General features: G+C 44.9%; 1 protein-coding gene across 1 annotated transcript in view; it reads left to right on the plus strand.

The window, feature by feature from the left end:
• GRB10 (growth factor receptor bound protein 10) overlaps nt 1-19650 on the plus strand; it is a 164785-nt gene that overhangs the window by 79916 nt on the left and 65219 nt on the right. Inside the window, exons 3-4 of the mRNA XM_048511356.1 lie at nt 400-490; nt 14143-14347. Coding sequence (XP_048367313.1) covers nt 400-490; nt 14143-14347 — 296 coding nt within the window. The remainder of the gene's footprint in view (nt 1-399; nt 491-14142; nt 14348-19650) is intronic.

Here is a 19650-nt window from a genome sequence, read left to right on the forward strand (position 1 = left end):
CCTGGAAAGGTTTGCATTGGCCAAAACCAGAGTAGATCACACAACCCGCCATTGATGATTCTGGTGGAACGCCTATTCAAAGAACCTCTCTATTCCAAGGACCATTACTCTAGACTTGGGAAATTCTAATTGTTTGCAATTTCAGCCAAACTTCAGACTTGTTATGATGGCATCTATAACTCAACTTCAAGTCCAAGTGGTTCGCGTTTTAACATACAACATGAAGTGGTCTATTCAGGAGAAGCGTTGTGTTTAGCCATCTTTCACAACTCTCTTGTCACGATGATAACAACAATGCTTTCCTCTCTCATTTTTAAAAAAGCTTTTGCTGAAGTAGTTAGCAGTTCTCATCATTCAAATCCATTCGGAACAAACGTTTCTACTGTTTTTCTGTTCTAGGACAGTGTAGACCAGACGGCGCACAGTCGACGGGATCTAGTGCAACCTGGATTCCAGGAGCAATCAAGTCGCATCTCCTTAAATCATCAAGGTAAAGGGACGAAAACTGCAAGCAGAAGAAACTACCAAGCAGAAAAGCAGGGTTAGACTCCCTCTTGCCAAGGCTTTCTGGCTTACGCAGCTTTGATTTTGGAATTCTGGGTCTCTCAGAGTGGAATGGAGAGGGGCTATGGAGCTTTAATTGCATGGTTTAGTATTTTTATAGACCACGTTTTAACCATATCTGGTTCACGCTACAGTCTAACCAAATGACCAATTCAGGAATTCATTAAATCAATAAATAAGAAATCAGTTTCTCCTCCAACCCTACCAGGACCACCAGCATCTAGTGCGGATTATTATAACAATTTCTTTTGTAAAAGTGGACATTCTCTGGCTCAGCTAGATCAGGGGTGTCCAACTCTGGCGTGTCAGATGTTTATGGACTACAGTTCCCATCAGCCCCTGCTGCATGGCCAGTTGGCTGATGGGAATTGATCTGCATTGGCTGATGATGTGCAGGGACCGGGCCGGCATGCCTGTGACCACTCTTCCTCCCTGCATATGCATTCAACATGGTTGTCTTGTCCCGTACTTAGTCTCCTTACGCCCCCTCCCTCAGACTAGAACAGAGTGTTCTGATAATATTCCATTCTGCTGATTATATACAGCCATATTCTTGGTAGAATATTCTTGGTAGTTGCTCAAGAGGAAAGAAGAGTGTGGTATGAAAAGAGTAATGAAATTGAACTATTATGTGCTAACATCGTATTTAAAAGTAAAAGTATCCCACTGTGCAAGCACTAGGTCATTACCAGTGGTGGGATCCAAAAATTTTAGTAACAGGTTCCCATGGTGGTGGGATTCAAACTGTGGTGTAGCGCCAATGGGGCTGGGCGGGGCACGACGGGGGCGTGGCCGGGCATTCCTGGGTGGGGCTGTTTCAAGGACGCAGCCGCTGCGCTGGTCCTTGGGCGGGAAACGAATGCACGCAGGCTCAGGCTGCCACGCACACTGGTGCACCTCCTGCTAGCTTCAAGTTCTGCGCGCTACTGCTGAGAGGTGGGGCGTAACTAAGGCAAAAATCACGTGGCAGAATCACCCATTAGTAACCCCCTCTCGGCACACACAAATAATTAGTAACCTACTCTCGTGAACCTGTGAGAACCTGCTGGATCCCACCTCTGGACTCATTACCGACCCATGGAATGACATCGCATCAGAACATTTTTGCAATTGCTTTTCTCAGTAGTCTACACTTTACCCCCATTCATTTTACCAAGCTTGGCAGAATGGAAGGCTGAGTCCGCCTTGAGCTGGCTACCTGAACCTGACTTCCATTGGGACTGAACTCAGGTCGTGAGCAGAGCTTTGACTGCAGTACTGCAGCTTACCAATCTGTGCCACAGAGCTCATTAACATAATATTTACACAACAAAAACTGTCCTAGTTTTAAAAATGTAGGACATTGTATAAAGTTCTATAAAGAGGTATGTAATGTTTGACATAGGAATGAAGGTGGCAAGGTGGGAAAATGAAAAAGCTTGAGAAACTTTTCTTTCAGCATGTCTAAGGAAAAGTCAAACTGCTAGAGAACGGCCTACTACTTATACAGATGGATTATGCATGGAAGGCTTACTTTGTGACTCTACAGTATGCAGTAGGCTTGTAGTGGTGTCTCCTCACATTTCTCTGTTTACATGCGAGGAGGCACTCACTCTTGGGTGCACAGGTTTTCTGTAGAGAACTTTCTGGGCCTGGTTCCCTTTACTCCACTTATTAACATTCTTAAAAGCACAGATCTTAAAGCACTTAATCTTAAAGGCACAGATCTCATTACACCTGACTTAGCCTTTAAACTGCACTTTTATCGCTATTACTGTTCTAAAAATAATCCCCCCTCCCAAATGAAAGAATAAAGCAATTCCCTAGACCACACACTGCCAAAAAAGGGGACATTGTGGTATAGCTGATATTCTCTCCCCCTCACTTTGTGCTGCTGCTGTTGCTGGAGGACAGAGAGACTTTTGTTTCTATGCACACTCTTGTTCTTGTTATGTCGATATCCCAATCAACATGAGAAGGTGGAGGTTGATGTGTTTTGTCCTGTGTGAGTGAGCTTCTTTACTGTGACTTTTCTGTGAGCTGGCAATATGGAAGGAAAGGACAAGGGGAAAGGAGTGCAGTTCAGGAGAGTGGGAAGGGTGACTCTCGGTAGGCTGGCCGTGGGTAGAGGAAAGATGTCTGGGCAAAGCTGTTCTCACTGGCAAATCTGCCCACTTCTGCAGTAGCAAAATTAAAGTTGCGCTATAAGAGGTCTGGCTTGCCTTAGAGAGAATGGAAAGTGGAAGCAGGGCTTGAGGAAATATATCCATACAAGAAATCTTGCTGAGACAGATGTTTGCCTCCCACGACACAACAGGGACCTTGTGCATAATCGGCCACAGTAATTTATTTAATTTGTTTACCAAATTTGCATCCTGCCTTTCTGTCCTTCCCAGGACCACCAATAACGACAACACCTAACAGTAAATCAAAATATCACTATAAAGGCGCCAATACTCATGGGTAACACTCACAGAGCCACGTATGTGAAAATGCAGCATATTTGTGCGTGCAACAATACAAAATGCATCAAAGAAGACAACAATCCTTCAAAAACATACTCTAACCATCAACATAAGTAGTCCAAATAGTTCCAAGGATGAGTCTCTAGCTCTAAGTCCATTTTGTGGAGATTATGTAATGCAACCACTTCCTCATTGTTGATAGTTATAACATGCCCACAGTCTCTTGGGATCACAAGACTCTGTAATAAGTTTCTGTTAAGAATCCATTCATTCCTACAGCCTGTATTCCTGTGTGTGGCTCAGAGTTCAGTTGCATGCTATTGAATTGCACATCATTAAAACAAATTAAGAACAAAGGTAGCGTACATGCAAAACATAAAAAAACAGTAATTATCTTCAACATGAAAAACTATAAAAAGTTTAACAGTTGGACGGCATTTCTGATCTTTGCAAACTTAGCTGAAGAAATGTAAAGTCGTCTTTTTCACCCAATTTCTGACCCCCGCCCTCCTTTTTTGGCTAGTTGTTCTTCTGAGTCTGCATCATTTGCATGGTTAATTGTTTGGATTGTTTAAACTATATGTAACTGCTGCCGGAGTTTTAATGTTTATGTTGTTTGAGTTGCTGTTGATAACAGCCATGTTGTTGAGCCGCCTCGAGCCCTTTGGGGAAGAGGCGGCCTAGAAATCTAAAATATAAATAAATAAATAAATAAATATAAATAAATAAATAAATAAATAAATAAATAATTGTTTTTGGCTGTTGTGTGCTAGGGAAGGACACTGTCCCCAAAATATATGCAAGGTGGTAATCCTTCCCTGTTTATGACTGATTATGCACAGGGTATCTGGTGTGTGATGGGGGCGAAGCATCTGTCGCAGCAAGAAAGCTTTTGCTTTCTATTCTCTCTGCGGCAAGTGAGATTACTTGTAGCGTGACTTTTAATTTGCTTTGCCACCCGAGTGGGCAGAATGGCCGCTCACCTGTAAACAGAGAAACATGAGGAGACCACACTACAGCCCCATCACAGCGAAGAGCCACGAGATAAGCGGTCCGTGCATAATAGGCCCATGCACCTTTTTAAAGAGGCAAGCAGTGGTCTCTAGGAGATGCATACCAATTATATGTTGCAGAAAGAATTATTACTTCTCCTGTAGAAGTGTTTTAGACTCAGGCACCAGCATTCGAGGATCTGTCCCGTTAATTGTTTGCCTACATGAAATCGCTGAATGTGGGATTGAGTGGTCTCCCGCCATATTGCTCCCACTGAAGATCTTTTTTTTTTTGCTGTACTCCTAAAGTTCAATTGCTGGAGTTGTGGGCCAGCTAAACTGTGGCAGAATTTGACTGTGAATGGGCCAAATGGACCCTTGGGAAATTTGCAAATTCGCTCTCTTCTTTTCTTTTCTTTTCTTTTCTTCTTTTCTTCTTTTCTTTTCTTTTCTTTTCTTTTCTTTCCTTTTCTTTGTCTTTCCTTTTCTCTTTCCTTTTCCATTTTTTTTAGCTCTTGTGACTACATTCTTCAGCATCAAAACTGAACATTAACATTGGTGGTATATATACAAATATAAATTGAACGTCAACGTCGTTGTGATATACAAATATATCCAACATTAGTTACAAAAACATATAACGGTCTGTTCTATCTATTAAACTAAATTACATTTAGAATTATTTTTTTTTGCAAAAGCCAGTGTAGTTTGATAATCTCTTCCTTCCAAAAGGATCTGACATTTTCTCTGGGGCAGAAAACCTGCCAAATCCTTCAAAAAAGGAGAAAGAAACAAAATTCTGCATTTATTAAATTTGGAGCAGTCAAGGAAACAATGGAGCAGAGTATCAGTACTCTCTGGATCTTTTTCTTTTCTTTACTAACCTGGATTACTCAAAACAGTTCAAGAACCACGTATGGAGTTAGTTGAAACTCTGCATTAATGCGAAATTGATAGTAAACTTCAAAATGTTTTAGCATGTTTTCCTTCTCATTTTTCCAGTAACTACTATAGCTCTACTCCAAACGAACTTTCCTGGGAAATTACCACTCTCTTTACTTACAGTGTTGAGAAAAGGTTACACTCTGGCATCTTTGTGTCATTCTGAGGGTGCGTTTTCCTTCAAGTTTTGTTTTCTCTGTGTTAAACTTGACTTTTCTTCGTAATTTTTATTGTGCTCTTAAAGAAACAAACTTCGGCTTGTTCTTATTTACTTTGCTGTACTCTGAGTACTGTAGTAAGGCTTCCCCGTCAAATAAATACAAATTTACAAAGGCAACAGTGCCATCTGCTGGTTTTGGGTCACAATGCCATATACACTAAATTCAGTGTGTTTTGGCAGTAATCCTCCATTGAAAAGCAAGGTTTTAGGGATCACCCTTCATGGGAAAATACCATCCGGGATCACCTATTCCGGTTAATATGCTGTAAAGACTGCTTAGACTGATGGAAAATATATCAGTATTTCAGCTACGATTCTTTATTTATGGATGTAACAAAACAATTACAAATTGACAGGTTGGACCTATTACACACTCACCTGTGTCTAGTTTGGAGGACATCTTTCTGGGTAATTCTCACCATGGACCTGGGAGGCAGGAACTAGATCTTTCTGCTTCCTGTATCCTGTAGGAGTTACCCTGCAGAGTCTAGTTCTTTTCCTGCCAGTTAGGGGAGAGCAGTTGTTAGTCGTCTCACCTACTACAATTTTGTCTTAGCAACCTTCTGTTTTTGTCTTGCTTTTTCCACCTGCCCTTCTGTCCTGCCTACCTTCTGTTGCCTGGGGTTCTCTCTGGTGTTATTCCTTTTCCTCACCTGAACCTTTAAGATGATTGTCTTTGGGTAGGCTGACCAGACGTCCCGCTTTTGGCGGGACAGTCCCGCCTTCAAACAATTTGTCCCGCGGGTTCTTTAAATTGTCCCGATTTTGGGGAGGCTGCCGCACTGCCTTCTAGGGCGCAATGCAGTGCGGCAGCCTCCCGCATGCACGGCCGCAGGAGCATGGCCTTCTGGGGCTTGCCGTTTCCCTACCCCGTCCCGGTTCACAAAGGTGACCATCTGGTCACCTTACCTTTGGGTGAGAGAGGGTTCAACATTGGGCTGGTCTGTTGCCTCCCCATAGCTGTTGTTAAGGCTGCCCGAAATGGAGAGGGGGTTAACAATGTTACAAATTGACATTGGACTTATTACACAGTCACGTGTATCTCGCTTTTGTTTTGGTACATCCTGCCCCTACCCTATTCACTATATATTTTTTTCTTTTGGTTTTAATTATGTTGACCTCTGCTTGTGGGCTTAGTGTGACTTAGGATATTTTCCTTCCTTTCTGAAAACTCTTAACCACCAGCTCTTAACACATCAATGCATTAAATGCATAATTGATCATTCCCATTTACTTTACTCTCCCCACCCATAGTTTTCAGGGTGCATTTTCCAAAATATGTGTACTTGCCTTTTTAATATTTTCTGCCAAAGATGGCTACAATTTGAGCAGATGTTTCATGAACACTCTTCTTCCAATCCAATCCAAATACCTTTTATTGGTATTGTAAAAAAAACTTATTATACAAGACAATACATAATATAGTGACAAGACTAATAAAACTATATAATCTAAAATACAATATTGTCTCAGCGTGGTTTGAACCAAGAATCAGTTTATTGTTGAAGACTTTCACGGCCAGATTCAACTGGTTGTGGTGTGTTTTCTGGGCTGTTTGGCTGTAGTCTGATAGATCTTGTTCCTCACGTTTCACCTGCATCTGTGGCTGTCATCTTCAGAGGTGTATCACACAGAGAACTCACAGAAGTCACAGGTGTATCACAGAGAGAAGTCACAGAGAGATACACCTGCCGCAGATGCCGACGATATGTTAGGAACAAGATCTACCAGACCACGGCCACACAGCCCGGAAAACCCACCATGACCACAATAATCAGTTGTTCAGTGAGTATACACGTCAGGCTGTTGTATTTCATTGTGAATGTTGTTTCATAGCAAAACGCAAGAACCTTGCGACCTTTTCAGTTACAATGCAAGACTTGTTATTTTGTAACAGGCAGATTTTCTGCCGGTCCGTAAATCCTTCTTGGCTGACCAAAAAAGGGTTCAACAAGGAATGTCTGATTGTGCTGTATTAAGGACAATATGAAAGTATGTGACCAACAGTTTCTACATGGTTTGCATTGCAAACATATGTTCTTTCCTGATATTTTTAAACATTTCCCTAGCATAACTTTACATCTTGCGAGTGACAGAGCTCTGTGGCTATTGGGCAGAGTTAATCGGTGTAAGTATTTGGCCATGCTAGCTGCACTAAGGGGAATTCCAAAAAATTGAGGAGACTTGTTGGCATTACTAATTAGATTCTGACAGTGGTGTAGCACCAAGGGGAAAGGGTGTGTGACATACCAGGCATGCGCCGGTTTGGGGGCGTTCCAGGGCAGAGTGGGGGTCGTTCTGGGGTGGGGGCGTGGCAGGGGCGCAGGGCACACGCATCCCCCGGGCGCAGTTTCCATCGCTCCAGCCCTGGATTCTGATATTCCTGATTGAATAGTCTCAGTTTTAGGATTCGGCGGATACCTTTGGCAGGCAATATAACACTCTTCTTATATCTCAGCAAAGGTCACTATCAAGCATTTTCTGGATTTCTCTTCTGTGACCATGCATATTTGTCTTTTTTCTTGATCTGATTGGTTTTTACAGAATAATCTGTGTTTTACTCCATTTGTAACATGAGCACCTAATTCCCTTGGATTCTTCGCCCTGCCCATGTACTGCTCCACCCAAAAAGTGAAGTGAGAATTGTGTTTTTCTTTGTTTTCTTCTTTTACTTTCCTCTGTCAAGGTTCTATGTGGCTACTGGTATTTATTGTCTGATAGACTGAACAGCTTTATGCAGAGGTGGGATCCAGCAGTTTCTCACCAGTTCCCGAGAGTGGGTTACTAATTATTTGTGTGCCGAGAGGGGGTTACTAATTGGGTCTGCTTTTCCATTAGAAATTCCATTAGGTCCAAAAATCATAAAGTCCTGTTGTTTCCTATGTGGCTGGTTAGCGAAGGTAGAAAACGGTATAATTCTCCCTGTTGGGCTGTTTTAAAAACATGTTTTAGAAATATGGTAAAGTTCCTTGTTTAAGGAAAGTATCCTTCTTTTGATTTCTAGAAACAAAATTAAGTATTTGAAAGTATTAAGTATTTGACAGGCAGTCAATTAGAGGAGAAGTAGTTGTTTCTGTTGGCAGTAGACGATAGGACTTGCTATAATGAGTTTAAATTATGGACAGAAAGATACCAGCTGGAAACTAGGAGCTTTTTTTTACAGTAAGAGTTTTTTACAGTAACAGAGAAATTATTAATGCCCCGCCCCCGGAATGCCCGGCCACGCCCCCGTCATGCCCCGCCCAGCCCCATTGGCGCTATGCCACTGTTTGAATCCCACCACCATGGGAACCTGTTACTAAAATTTTTGGATCCCACCACTGGCTTTATGAAATGATTATCACAAAGAAAAACTCCATGCCTGCCTATTTGGAACCTTTGTTAGTATGAATTAACTCCCATCTGTCTCTTCTCCCCCCTATGAATTATCTTTGCTTGATCCACTCCCCCCCGTTCATATAAATACTTGTTGCCTTCCAGTTTTCTTATTCATCTTTCCAATGAGTTTATGTTGAGTTGCTAGCTGTTCTGATTCTTTTTTCTTTGGTATAGGCAGGTACTATTCTCAGTAAGCTTTTTATTTTAACATTCACATTGATATCTTAAACTTCTCTGTAAGTTTTTGCTACCTTTCTTGTTGTTTAGTTGCTGCTGTCTTTTTTAATTCTATCCCCCCCCCCCCCGCCTGCCAACTCATGGCTGATCTGACCCTGTGGGTTTTTAAGGCAAGAGACACTCAGAGGTAGTTTGGTATTCCTTGGGAGTCTCCCATCCAAGTACTGTCTGGGGCAGACCACGCTTAGCTTCTAAGATCTGATGAGGTCTGGCTAGCTTGGGCTATCCACATCATTCTTTTACTGCTTTCCAATCCAGTCTTTATTTTTTTTTCCTTTGGGTATCCAGTGTTTTCCTCTTTTAAACATTTTGTTTCATATAATGTTTTGTTATGTGCCCCAGCCTCTGGCCTCGGTGCAGGCCTACTTTTGGCCTCCCCAGGCCCTGCTGGCCTGCATGGAAGCCGGGGGCAGGGCTCGGCAGTGGGGGGCGTCCCCAAGCCCCCCCCCCCGTGCAGCCCTGCCCCCGGCCTTGGTGCAAGCCAGCTTTTGGCCTCCCCAGGCCCTGCCGGCCTGCATGGAGGCCGGGGGCAGGGCTTGGCAGTGGGGGGCGTCCCCAAGCCCCCTGTGTGGCCCTGCCCCCGGCCTCGGTGCAAGCCAGCTTTGGGCCTCCCCAGGCCCTGCCGACCTGCATGGAGGCCGGGGGCAGGGCTCGGCAGTGGGGGGCATCCCTAAGCGCCCCCCCCCCAGTGCGCCCCTGCGCCCCGCCTCTGTGCAGGCCAGCTTTTGGCTTCCCCGGGGCCTGCCGGCTACACAGAGCCCAGGGGGTGGGGCTCAGTAATGGGCAGTCCTGCCCCTGCACTGCCCTGCCCCTGAGCATAGGGGGCACCGGAGAAAGTGTTGTCTCCGGGTGCCATTTCCTCCCAATACACCTCTGGTTTCTGCCTGGATTACATCTGTATGAAAGGCACAGATCCTTCCTCTCCATTTAAAATAAGTTGAAATCTTGTTTGAGCACCAAATTCGTTTATGTGTCATGGGATTTAATTTAATTTCAAAAAGATATGTAACTTGCCAAATGTTTAGAGTTGCCAACCTCCAGGTAGCTTCAGGAACTACAACTGATCTCCATTACGCATATTAGTAATCCTGGGGAAGATCGCAGCTTCAGAGAGCAGGTTTTATAGTAGCACATCTCTGCTGTGATCCCTCCCGAAACTGTGCCTTCTATACCCCCCCCTCCCAAATATCCAGGAATTTCCCAAACTAGCATCGGCAGCTCTACAAATGCTGCTCCAAAGAGTCTTCGGGGTGGATACAACATCTGTATATAAAAAAATAATCATTGCAAGAGTTTGGGGGTTTTCCCCTGTTAAAAAGGAGCCTGTTTGGCAGGCTTTTAGCTTGACAGGTAGGAGAGTCACTGTGGTGTAGTGGTTCAGAGTGGGTGGACTCTAATCTGGTGAACTGGGCTTGTTTCCACACGAAGCCTTGCTGGGTGACCTTGGGCTCGTCACAGTTCTCTCAGAACTCTCTCAGCCCCGCCTACCTCACAAGGTGCCGACTGTGGGGAGAGGAAGGGAAGGATGTAAGCCACTTGGAGACTCCTTATGGCTGAGGAAAGCAGGGTATAAAGCCAAGCTCTATACAGCAGCAGTGGCATAGGAGGTGAAGAGCTCATGTATCTAATCTGGAGGAACCGGGTTTGGTTCCCCGCTCTGCTGCCTGAGCTGTGGAGGCTTATCTGGGGAATTCAGATTAGCCTGTGCACTCCCACACACGCCAGCTGGGTGACCTTGGGCTAGTCACAGCTTCTCGGAGCTCTCTCCGCCCCACCTACCTCACAGGGTGTTTGTTGTGAGGGGGGAAGGGCAAGGAGATTGTCAGCCCCTTTGAGTCTCCTGCAGGAGAGAAAGGCAGGATATAAATCCAAACTCCTCCTCCTCCTCCTCCTCCTCCTCCTCCTCCTCCTCCTCCTCCTCCTCCTCCTCCTCCTCCTCCTCCTCTTCTTCTTCTTCTTCTTCTTCTTCTTCTTCTTCTTCTTCTTCTTCTTCTTCTTCTTCTTCTTCTTCTTCTTCTTCTTCTTCTTCTTCTTCTTCTTCTTCTTCTTCTTCTTCTTCTTCTTCTTCTTCACAGTTTTTAAACCATTGCTTTTTTAAAAAGTGCTTCTGAAGTGGTCCTAAGAAACATTTTGTGTCAGTTGCATTGAAAGAAAAGAAGGTCACTTGTCAAACGGGTAGAAGAATCAGTGGTATGAATAAATGAAAAGTTCAAATGTAGCAAACGTATTTGTAAAAGCATGCGTTTTGCAAGAGCCCCTCAGAACTGTGGGGAAGGCCTTTCTGCTGCTCGTCTGAGGTGGGGAAACCTTTCGAAAGCGCACGCTTTCAGGACGCCTTTAAATTCACTCGTTTTCCGTTGGAGGAGACTTCTTGCTGAGTAAGTTAAACTGTGCCCTTTTTGAGCAGCACCGAAGATTGTGTTTTCTTGGCCGGCCTAAACTGGCTAATCTCTTGCTGATTTGCAAGGATTATTTGCCTGTTTGCGCTTCATCAGGGAAAGTGCAGCTTAGAGCTAAAATGGGTTGCTCCTGACGTAACCAGCGTTTCGCCTCTTCAGTGTGGCAAGCAATGGCCGCTCGATGCGGCTCTCTTCATGATTTTGAAGGAACTATTTCCGCTGGGCGAAAAGAGAGCTGTCATGACCGACGACAGTTTTGTTTTTTAGCATCTCCAGATAACTCCTCAACGGTTATAGCGATTTGTAGCCATACCCAAAGAAGTTTGACGCTACTTGGATATGTGGAGGGAACGCCAGACGCAAGGCCTTTATAAGTGAAAAGCCTACATCCTGTGCTTTTCGGGAAGTCTTTGTTTACATGCTTTATCTCAGTGGTGGCAAACCTGTGGCACGGGTGCCAGAGGTGGCACTCAGAACCCTCTCTGTGGGCACGCACAGAGTCCCCCCCCCCACATCTAGGCTGGCCTGGGCCGCTGGGCTCGATTATTAACATTAAACCTAAGACCAAGTTTTGGGGAAGCAGTGTAGGTAACCCGGTTAAGCGCTGTTAAACCTCACTGATTTGCATGCGAAGAACTAAAGTGTGATTCTTTACCTGGAAGTAAGCTCGGTTGCTGGCAATGGGGCTTCCTTCTGAGTAAAGATTCACCCGTTGGAAGAGTTGTGCGGTGGCTTCAAAGCAAAGCCACCAACTACCACCAAGCTTACTCCCGAGTAATGCACTCCTTGGAGCCAACCGTTTTTTCTAAACTAAAACCTCAGTATTGGGGTTAAATGGCCATGTTGGCACTTTGCAATAAATAAGTGGGGTTTGGGTTGCAATTTGGGCACTCGGTCTCGAAAAGGTCCTCCATCACTGCTTTATCTAGTCTCCCTTGTGGATTTATGGCAGTTTACAAACTCCTCTCTGTTCCCTGGCCCCTGTACTGTTTCAAGTCCATACATACAAATGCCAACTTTATTTGGTAGTTGTGCAGAGGGCCATCAGGTCAAAGCCGACTTAGGTGAGCCCTCGGGGGGTTTTCAAGCTGAGAGATGAAGAGAAGAAGAGTTGGGTTTCATACCCTGCCTTTCTCTATTTTTAAGGCGTCTCAAAGCAGCTTACGACCCCTCCTCCCTGAAGCACCAGTGAGGTAGGTGAGAACTGAGAATACTGTGACTGATTTGAGGTCCCCGAGAGGGCTTCATGTTGAGGAGTGAGGAAACAAACCTGGTTGTCTAGGTTAGAGTCTGGCACTCACGTGGAGGATCAGGGAATCAACTGCAGTTTAGAATCTGCAACTCTTAACCACTATACCATATTAGACTAAGGTGACCAGATGGTCACTTTTGTGATCCGGGATGGGGGAGGCGGCCGCGCGCGCAGCCGCAGGAGTGCACGGCCTTCTGGGGCTTGCCGTTTGCCGCCCTGTCACAGAGCAGCAAACAGCAAGCCCCAGAAGGCAGTGCGCTCCTGCGGCCGGGCGCGCAGGAGGCTGCCGCACTGCCTTGCGCCCCAGAAGGCAGTGCGGCAGCCTCCAAAAAATCGGGACAATTTGAAGAACCCGCGGGACAAATTGTTTAAAGGCGGGACGGTCCCACCAAAAGCGGGATGTCTGGTCAGCCTACATTAGACCCCTTCCGCACATGCAGAATAATGCACTCAATGCACTTTTCAGCTGTGCGGAATAGCAAAACCCACTCGCAGACAATTGTGAAAATGAATTGAAAGTGCATTATTCTGCATGTTCGGAAGGGGCCTTAGAGTGGTTTTGCCTTTGCCTGCCTCTGCATAGTGACTGTGGGCTTCCCCCGGTGGTTTCCCATCCGAGCGCTAATCAAGGCTAATCCTTCTTAACTTCTGGTATCTGATTCAGAGCAGGCTAGCCTGAGCTATCCAGGTCAGTGCTAACTTTATTCACTTATTTTTTTTACGTTATTTATAGCCTACCCTTCTCACTAAGACTCAAGGATTACACCGAATGACCCAATACGATTAATAGGATGGGGCTTTCAATAAAACAATGCTATAGGATTAGGGTTGCAGAACTGACCCAGAATCTAAAAATAGAACTGGAACAAAGTAGAAGTATTAACCTGATAAGTTACATGATGCTGAATTACATAAGAGAATTCTCCATATAGGAAACGATATACAATAGTCCAGACAACATTCCTGAATCATTTATCTAAGCAACCTCGTGAATTTGTTGCTGAAGGCTTTCACAGCCGGATTCAACTGGTTGTTGTGCAATTTCCAGGCTGTGTGGCCGTGGTCTGGTAGATCTTATTCCTAACATTTCACCTGCATCTGTGGCTGGCATCTTCAGAAGTGTATCACAGAGAGAAGTCAATACAATACAACAACCTTTATTAGGCATATTAAAATAGGCTCCAGAGCATTACAGACATTTCTGAAGTACAAATCAAAGTACATTCAAAACACAGACAGATAAACTGTATCTAGCATTGGACATTACTTAGAAAATTCGGTCACTTGTAGAAGAAATTTTGCTACTTTTTCCAAGAGCATGGCCTCTGTGTTATTTAACAAAAGCTCCCCAACAGAGTTGTCAGAGTCTCTTTCAGATTTGTCTAAGACCCGCCCAGGAGAGAAATTCCTAATACCCACATATCTCGGACAGTCAAGTATAATGTGAGCAAGAGTCTCCACTTGGTTTTTACAGTGTGGACAGACCCCAGAGAGAAGTCTGTTACACACTGTGTCCAGTGAGAAGGGAATGTTTAGTTGGGTATATAGTTTCCAAGTCCCAGGGTGGAGAACCAATCAGTAAGTATTTATGTGGAACTTGCTAATGCAAAGGCGTGGTTGACTGCATTGTATTGTTTTGTGAGTTGTTTCTGCATAGATCTTCTCTTGCTTCCTCCCCTTTACTTTTGCCTGCTTTTGTCTCGTGTCCTTTCAGATGACGACGTGGACTTGGAAGCTTTAGTTAACGATATGAACTCTTCGTTCGAAAGCCTGTACTCCACCTACAGCATGCATTCGGAAAGCAAACCACTGCTTCAGAATGGCCAGCTCGGTCGCAGCCAGCCGCAGCCCGCCTCAGGAACAAACGTGCTTCAGCAGAAAGTGAACAGGTCGCAGCCAGTGCGCATCACAGCAGTCAGGTATGCCGGCGACCATGAAGTGGCCTCGTAGTCCATCTTCAAAGAACCCTGAGATCCTCTTGACTTGGCAAGCCAGAGGAGTCCAGGGGAAAGATCTGTACTTAAGAACATAAGAACATAAGAACAAGCCAGCTGGATCAGACCAGAGTCCATCTAGTCCAGCTCTCTGCTACTCGCAGTGGCCCACCAGGTGCCTTTGGGAGCTCACGTGCAGGAGGTGAAAGCAAGGGCCTTCTGCTGCTGCTGCTCCCGATCACCTGGTCTGTTAAGGCATTTGCAATCTCAGATCAAAGAGGATCAAGATTGGTAGCCATAAATTGACTTCTCCTCCATAAATCTGTCCAAGCCCCTTTTAAAGCTATCCAGGTTAGTGGCCATCACCACCTCCTGTGGCAGCATATTCCAAACACCAATCACACGTTGCGTGAAGAAGTGTTTCCTTTTATTAGTCCTAATTCTTCCCCCCAGCATTTTCAATGAATGCCCCCTGGTTCTAGTATTGTGAGAAAGAGAGAAAAAATTCTCTCTGTCAACATTTTCTACCCCATGCATAATTTTATAGACTTCAATCATATCCCCCCTCAGACGTCTCCTCTCCAAACTAAAGAGTCCCAAACGCTGCAGCCTCTCCTCATAGCGAAGGTGCTCCAGTACCTCAATCATCCTTGTTGCCCTTCTCTGCACTTTTTCTATCTCCTCAATATCCTTTTTGAGATGCGGCGAGATACTTGGATCTGGGTTCTGATCACATCCATGAATGTTAACTGGGGAGTACTCCAGCAAGGGTAATATCCGATAATAGTAATAGTGGTAGTAATAGTAATATTCATTCATTTATTCTATTTATACCCTGCCCTCCCCCGTAGGGCTCAGGGTGGCGAACAACGATAACATCAAAATACTCATCAGATATCAAAACAGCAAATATCAAACCAACAAATATCAAAACAGGCAAAACAGCAGCATCAATAAACATATCCCCAGATACCAAATATCAGAAAGCAAGAACATCCGTAAGCATGACATGACAGCATAATAACATTTCATAACACAATAGCAGAATATCATCGTAACAAAACAGCACAGTAGCAGATTATCGCATTTTAAACATAATAATATAGCATCATAATATAACATCATAGACAACAAGAAATGGCCTCCACAATGCCATCCCTGCACCCAGAGGTGGGATCCAACCAGTTCTCACCACTTCTCTAGAAGTGGTTACTAATTTTTTCTGAGTGCCGAGAAGGGTGCCCAGTAGGGACTGGAGGGGCGTGTGTGCGGCCGTGCCCTGTTTGAATCCCACCACCATCGGAACCTGTTCTTAAAATTTTTGGATCCCACCACTGCCTGCATCCAATCCACCCCTACCAACCTACCCCCACTAACTCACCTACTAGCTCAAGCAAAATCAACACTATGCCCTTTGGGACCCACGATAGATCATATAAAGGGCAACTAACTACTAAAGGCTACAAAAATTGAACCACCTACTCTAAGCCTACAAAACCAATTACTAGCTAAGCTAGAAAAAAAAAACTACAAGAGTTACAAAAGGGATAGACCACAAACTACAAAAGCTACAACATTGCCCTGGTAGCTGTGAATGGGAAAGGAAACATTACTTAACTGTGCTGAGCCTGGGAATCATTACTAAACAAACCAAGTACAATACAGTATTTCGTGAACACGTACCATGTTTCTCCGAAAATAAGACAGGGTCATTTTTGCTCCAAAAGATGTGTCAGGGCTTATTTTCAGGGGATGTCTTATTTTTTCCCCATGATTTTGCCCCTTCCCCCCACGCCACTAGATCAGCTGCGCCGGGGAATCTGTAACTAGGGCTTATTTTTGGAGTAGGGCTTATATTTCAAGCATCCTCCAAAAATCCCAAAAAATCATGCTAGGGCAGTGGTGGCGAACCTATGGCACTCCAGATGTTCATGAACTACAATTCCCATCAGCCCTTGCCAGCATGGGAATTGTAGGGGCTGATGGGAATTGTAGTCCATGAACATCTGGAGTGCCATAAGTTCGCCCACACAGTGCTAGGGCTTATTTTCGGTTTAGGTCTTATTTTCAGGGAAATCGGGTACCAATGGTGGTGGGAAATGCCGTTAACATACAGGCAACTAATGGCGATGACATAGGGCTGTGGTGGCGAACCTTTGGCACTCCAGATGTTATGGACAACAATTCCCATCAGCCCCTGCCAGCATGGCCAATTGGCCATGCTGGCAGGGGCTGATGGGAATTGTAGTCCATAACATCTGGAGTGCCAAAGGTTCGCCACCACTGACATAGGGTTTTCAAGGTGAGATACATTCGGGGATGGTTTTCCATTGCCTGCCTTTGTGTCACAACCCTGGACTTCGTTGGTGGTATCCCGTGCAAATACCTCCCAGGGCCAACTCACCTTGTGAGATCTAATGAGGTTGGGCTAGCCTGGTCCACCCAGGTCAGCGCAAGCTGTTAATACCTGGATCTAATTCTTTCTGAACTAAAATTGGGGGTATAGCCCAGTGCCTTTAAACCAGGTGTAAGAATTCCTCCCCCTCTAAGTGACCCCGTCACTGGGTTCTGGAAGTCATCCTCACTGGAAGGAAGCAAGCCCAGGTTGGTGGCTCATTCCTTGGGGAGGGGGCATCTCCTTGCCTGCCCTGGAAACTGGTCTAATCAGGGCACCGTTGCCCATGTCAAGTGGATCTAGAACCGTGGTGGCAAACCTTGGGCACTCCAGATGTTATGGACTACAATTCCCATCAGCCCCTTCCAACATGACCAATTGGCCATGCTGGAAGGGGCTGATGGGAATTGTAGTCCGTAACATCTGGAGTGCCAAAGGTTTGCCACCACTGATCTAGGAGATCCAGGTTGAAATCCCTGCTCTGCCGTGAAAGTTTGATGGGCCACTTAATCACTTTCAGGCTGATGTGCCTTACTCCGTTCTTGTGGGGAGAAAAGGGAGGAGAGGAGGAGAAGGGTCCCCATTGGGTAGAACGTTGGGGCATCGGTGAAGTCAATAACATTTGTAGGCTTCTGGGGTCAGAGTTAGAATGAAACGTGGGCTGTGCCAATGGTAAGATACACTAATGTGCATCTATCCATTGCATAGTTTTGAATTGTAGACGGGGTCTCCAACGTGGCACCTGTGGGCATCATGAAGCCCACCAACATCTTTCCTGGTGCCTGTCAAGTGGTTTTATAAAGTGGGTGGACCTAGGGGCGGGGCTCCTGCCCAGAAGAGTGTTGGGTTGGCCCCTGGAGACCTGGTTGGCTGCGTAGATTTTAAAAACTTGTTTTAGTTGCAGAGGTTACCTGTTACCTCAGGTGTCTGATGAAGGGAGCTTCGAATCTCAAAATCTAATTTCCCAAAATTCTTGTCAGCCTCTTAAGTACTACTGGACTCAAATCTAGTGGTTCTGTTGCAGACCAACACGGCTGCTCTCTGAAATGGGTCCCTGCCGTGTTTTCTCTCGCCCTTTCCCCCCAATTTCCTCCTTGTGTCCCCTGTACCTGGGCTTCCTCTATGGCTGTCTTTGCTTCCTGTGGTAGCCATTTGTGACAGGTTTCACCTATGCCTGTCACGCTTCGTCAGAATTTTAAAGCATCCCACAGCATTAAATGCAGATTAAAGCAGGCTAAATGCAGACTAAAGCAAGCATATACATTTTCTAGTGGGATCCAATAGCTATATTCCCTCTCTGTTATCAGATCACTTTATTTCAGAATGGTATACTTTGATCTTTAGAAAGGTTGAAGCTATTGGTTTCCCCTTGGAATCACTCCTTATGCTCACAAAGGTGGAAGCCTTCAGACTAGTTAAGAATAGGCTCTTAGCTCTTGATTTTCATTATTTGACTCTTGCTGCCAAGACAACCTGTTCTCCGACTACATTATTAATCCCATGCAAGCGTGGAATTATGGCAGCATATCTTCGTCTGCTGATTAATCCCACCGAGAGGAGAGCCTTGGCTACTGCAAGATGTAATGTGCTGCCATCAGCTCTGCTGGAGGGAAGATTTAAGAATATGGAACGTTCTAAAAGAGTGTGTTCATGTGATAGGACTACGGTTGAAACACTTGACCATTCTCTGTTTCTATGCCCTAAATACAATAAGATAAGCATGAAACACATGAATTCCATTTTCTTGCAATGTTCCCAGTGGCAGGAGTGTTATAAGATACCCAATCTCCTGAACAGCTCTGATGTGCTCTTTTGTGAAACTGTTGCCAATTTTATACTGGAAATTAGTAATTTTAACTGCATTTCTTAACCATGTTTTGTTTTAAAATTTTGTCCTGTTTTGTATGCCAATAAAGGCTTGTGTTGTGTTGTGTTGTGCCAGACTAAAGCAAGCCAACACACCTGTATTTGGAAGGAAGTCCATCAGGGCTGGTTCAAAGTATTTGGGATATCTATTGACTTACCTGGCACACAGGCAGAAGGAGCTGGCTGTATGGGAGCCTGGGTGGTTCCTTGATATGCTCTCTTGGCTATCCTGAGCGGTGGTTTGGCCGGAGAACCTACCTGAATGCTCCCCAACTGTGGTGTAGGCTTGTTCGTTGGCCTTTCTGGTGCATTTCTCCAGTCCAGAGTGCTTGAAAGTCAAGAAATGCCAAAAAATGCTGAGCTTGAGATAAACACCTCTGTACGTTTTTCAAAACAAGAGCAAATCAAAAGCTAGAACGTTAGTTGTTTGAGAAAGTGAATTGTGCAAGGAATCACTCGTTGCACAATTTCTCCGGAAGGTAGATTGATAATTCACAACAGCAAGGAAAAATTAAGGTTGCAAGTTGAATATACGGGGAAGCCCTGTTTTATAGGCGCTTCTTAAGTATTATGGTTCCAAAGCAGTTTTATGAAATGTAGTTATAAATAAACCCTACTGTTATCCTAGACTGGAGGGTGTAGCTGTAGCAGCCCATGGGCGTGGCTGGCTATAAATGCTGAGCTATCCATAAACCCGTTAAAAAGGTGTAACTTGAACCATATCTTAGAGGCAGCAGATTACTAGCCCTTGCATACTCTGCTCTAAAAGTACTCTGCCACAGTGTACTCAATCACAGTGGTCTGCTGATATGGACTCCCTGAACTGAATTGGTGGGAGAAAGTACCATCAAGTCACAGCTCGCTTATGGCAAACCCTGTAGGGTTTTCAAGGCACAAAACATTCAGAGATGGTTTGTCATTGTCTGTCTCTGCATAGCAGCCGTGGACTTCCTTGGTGGTCTCCCATCCAAATGCTAACCAGACCTGACCCTACTTAGTTTCCCAGATCTGATGGGCCATCCAGATC

This window comes from Sphaerodactylus townsendi, linkage group LG11 (assembly GCF_021028975.2).
Source record: "Sphaerodactylus townsendi isolate TG3544 linkage group LG11, MPM_Stown_v2.3, whole genome shotgun sequence".
NCBI lineage: Eukaryota > Metazoa > Chordata > Lepidosauria > Squamata > Sphaerodactylidae > Sphaerodactylus > Sphaerodactylus townsendi.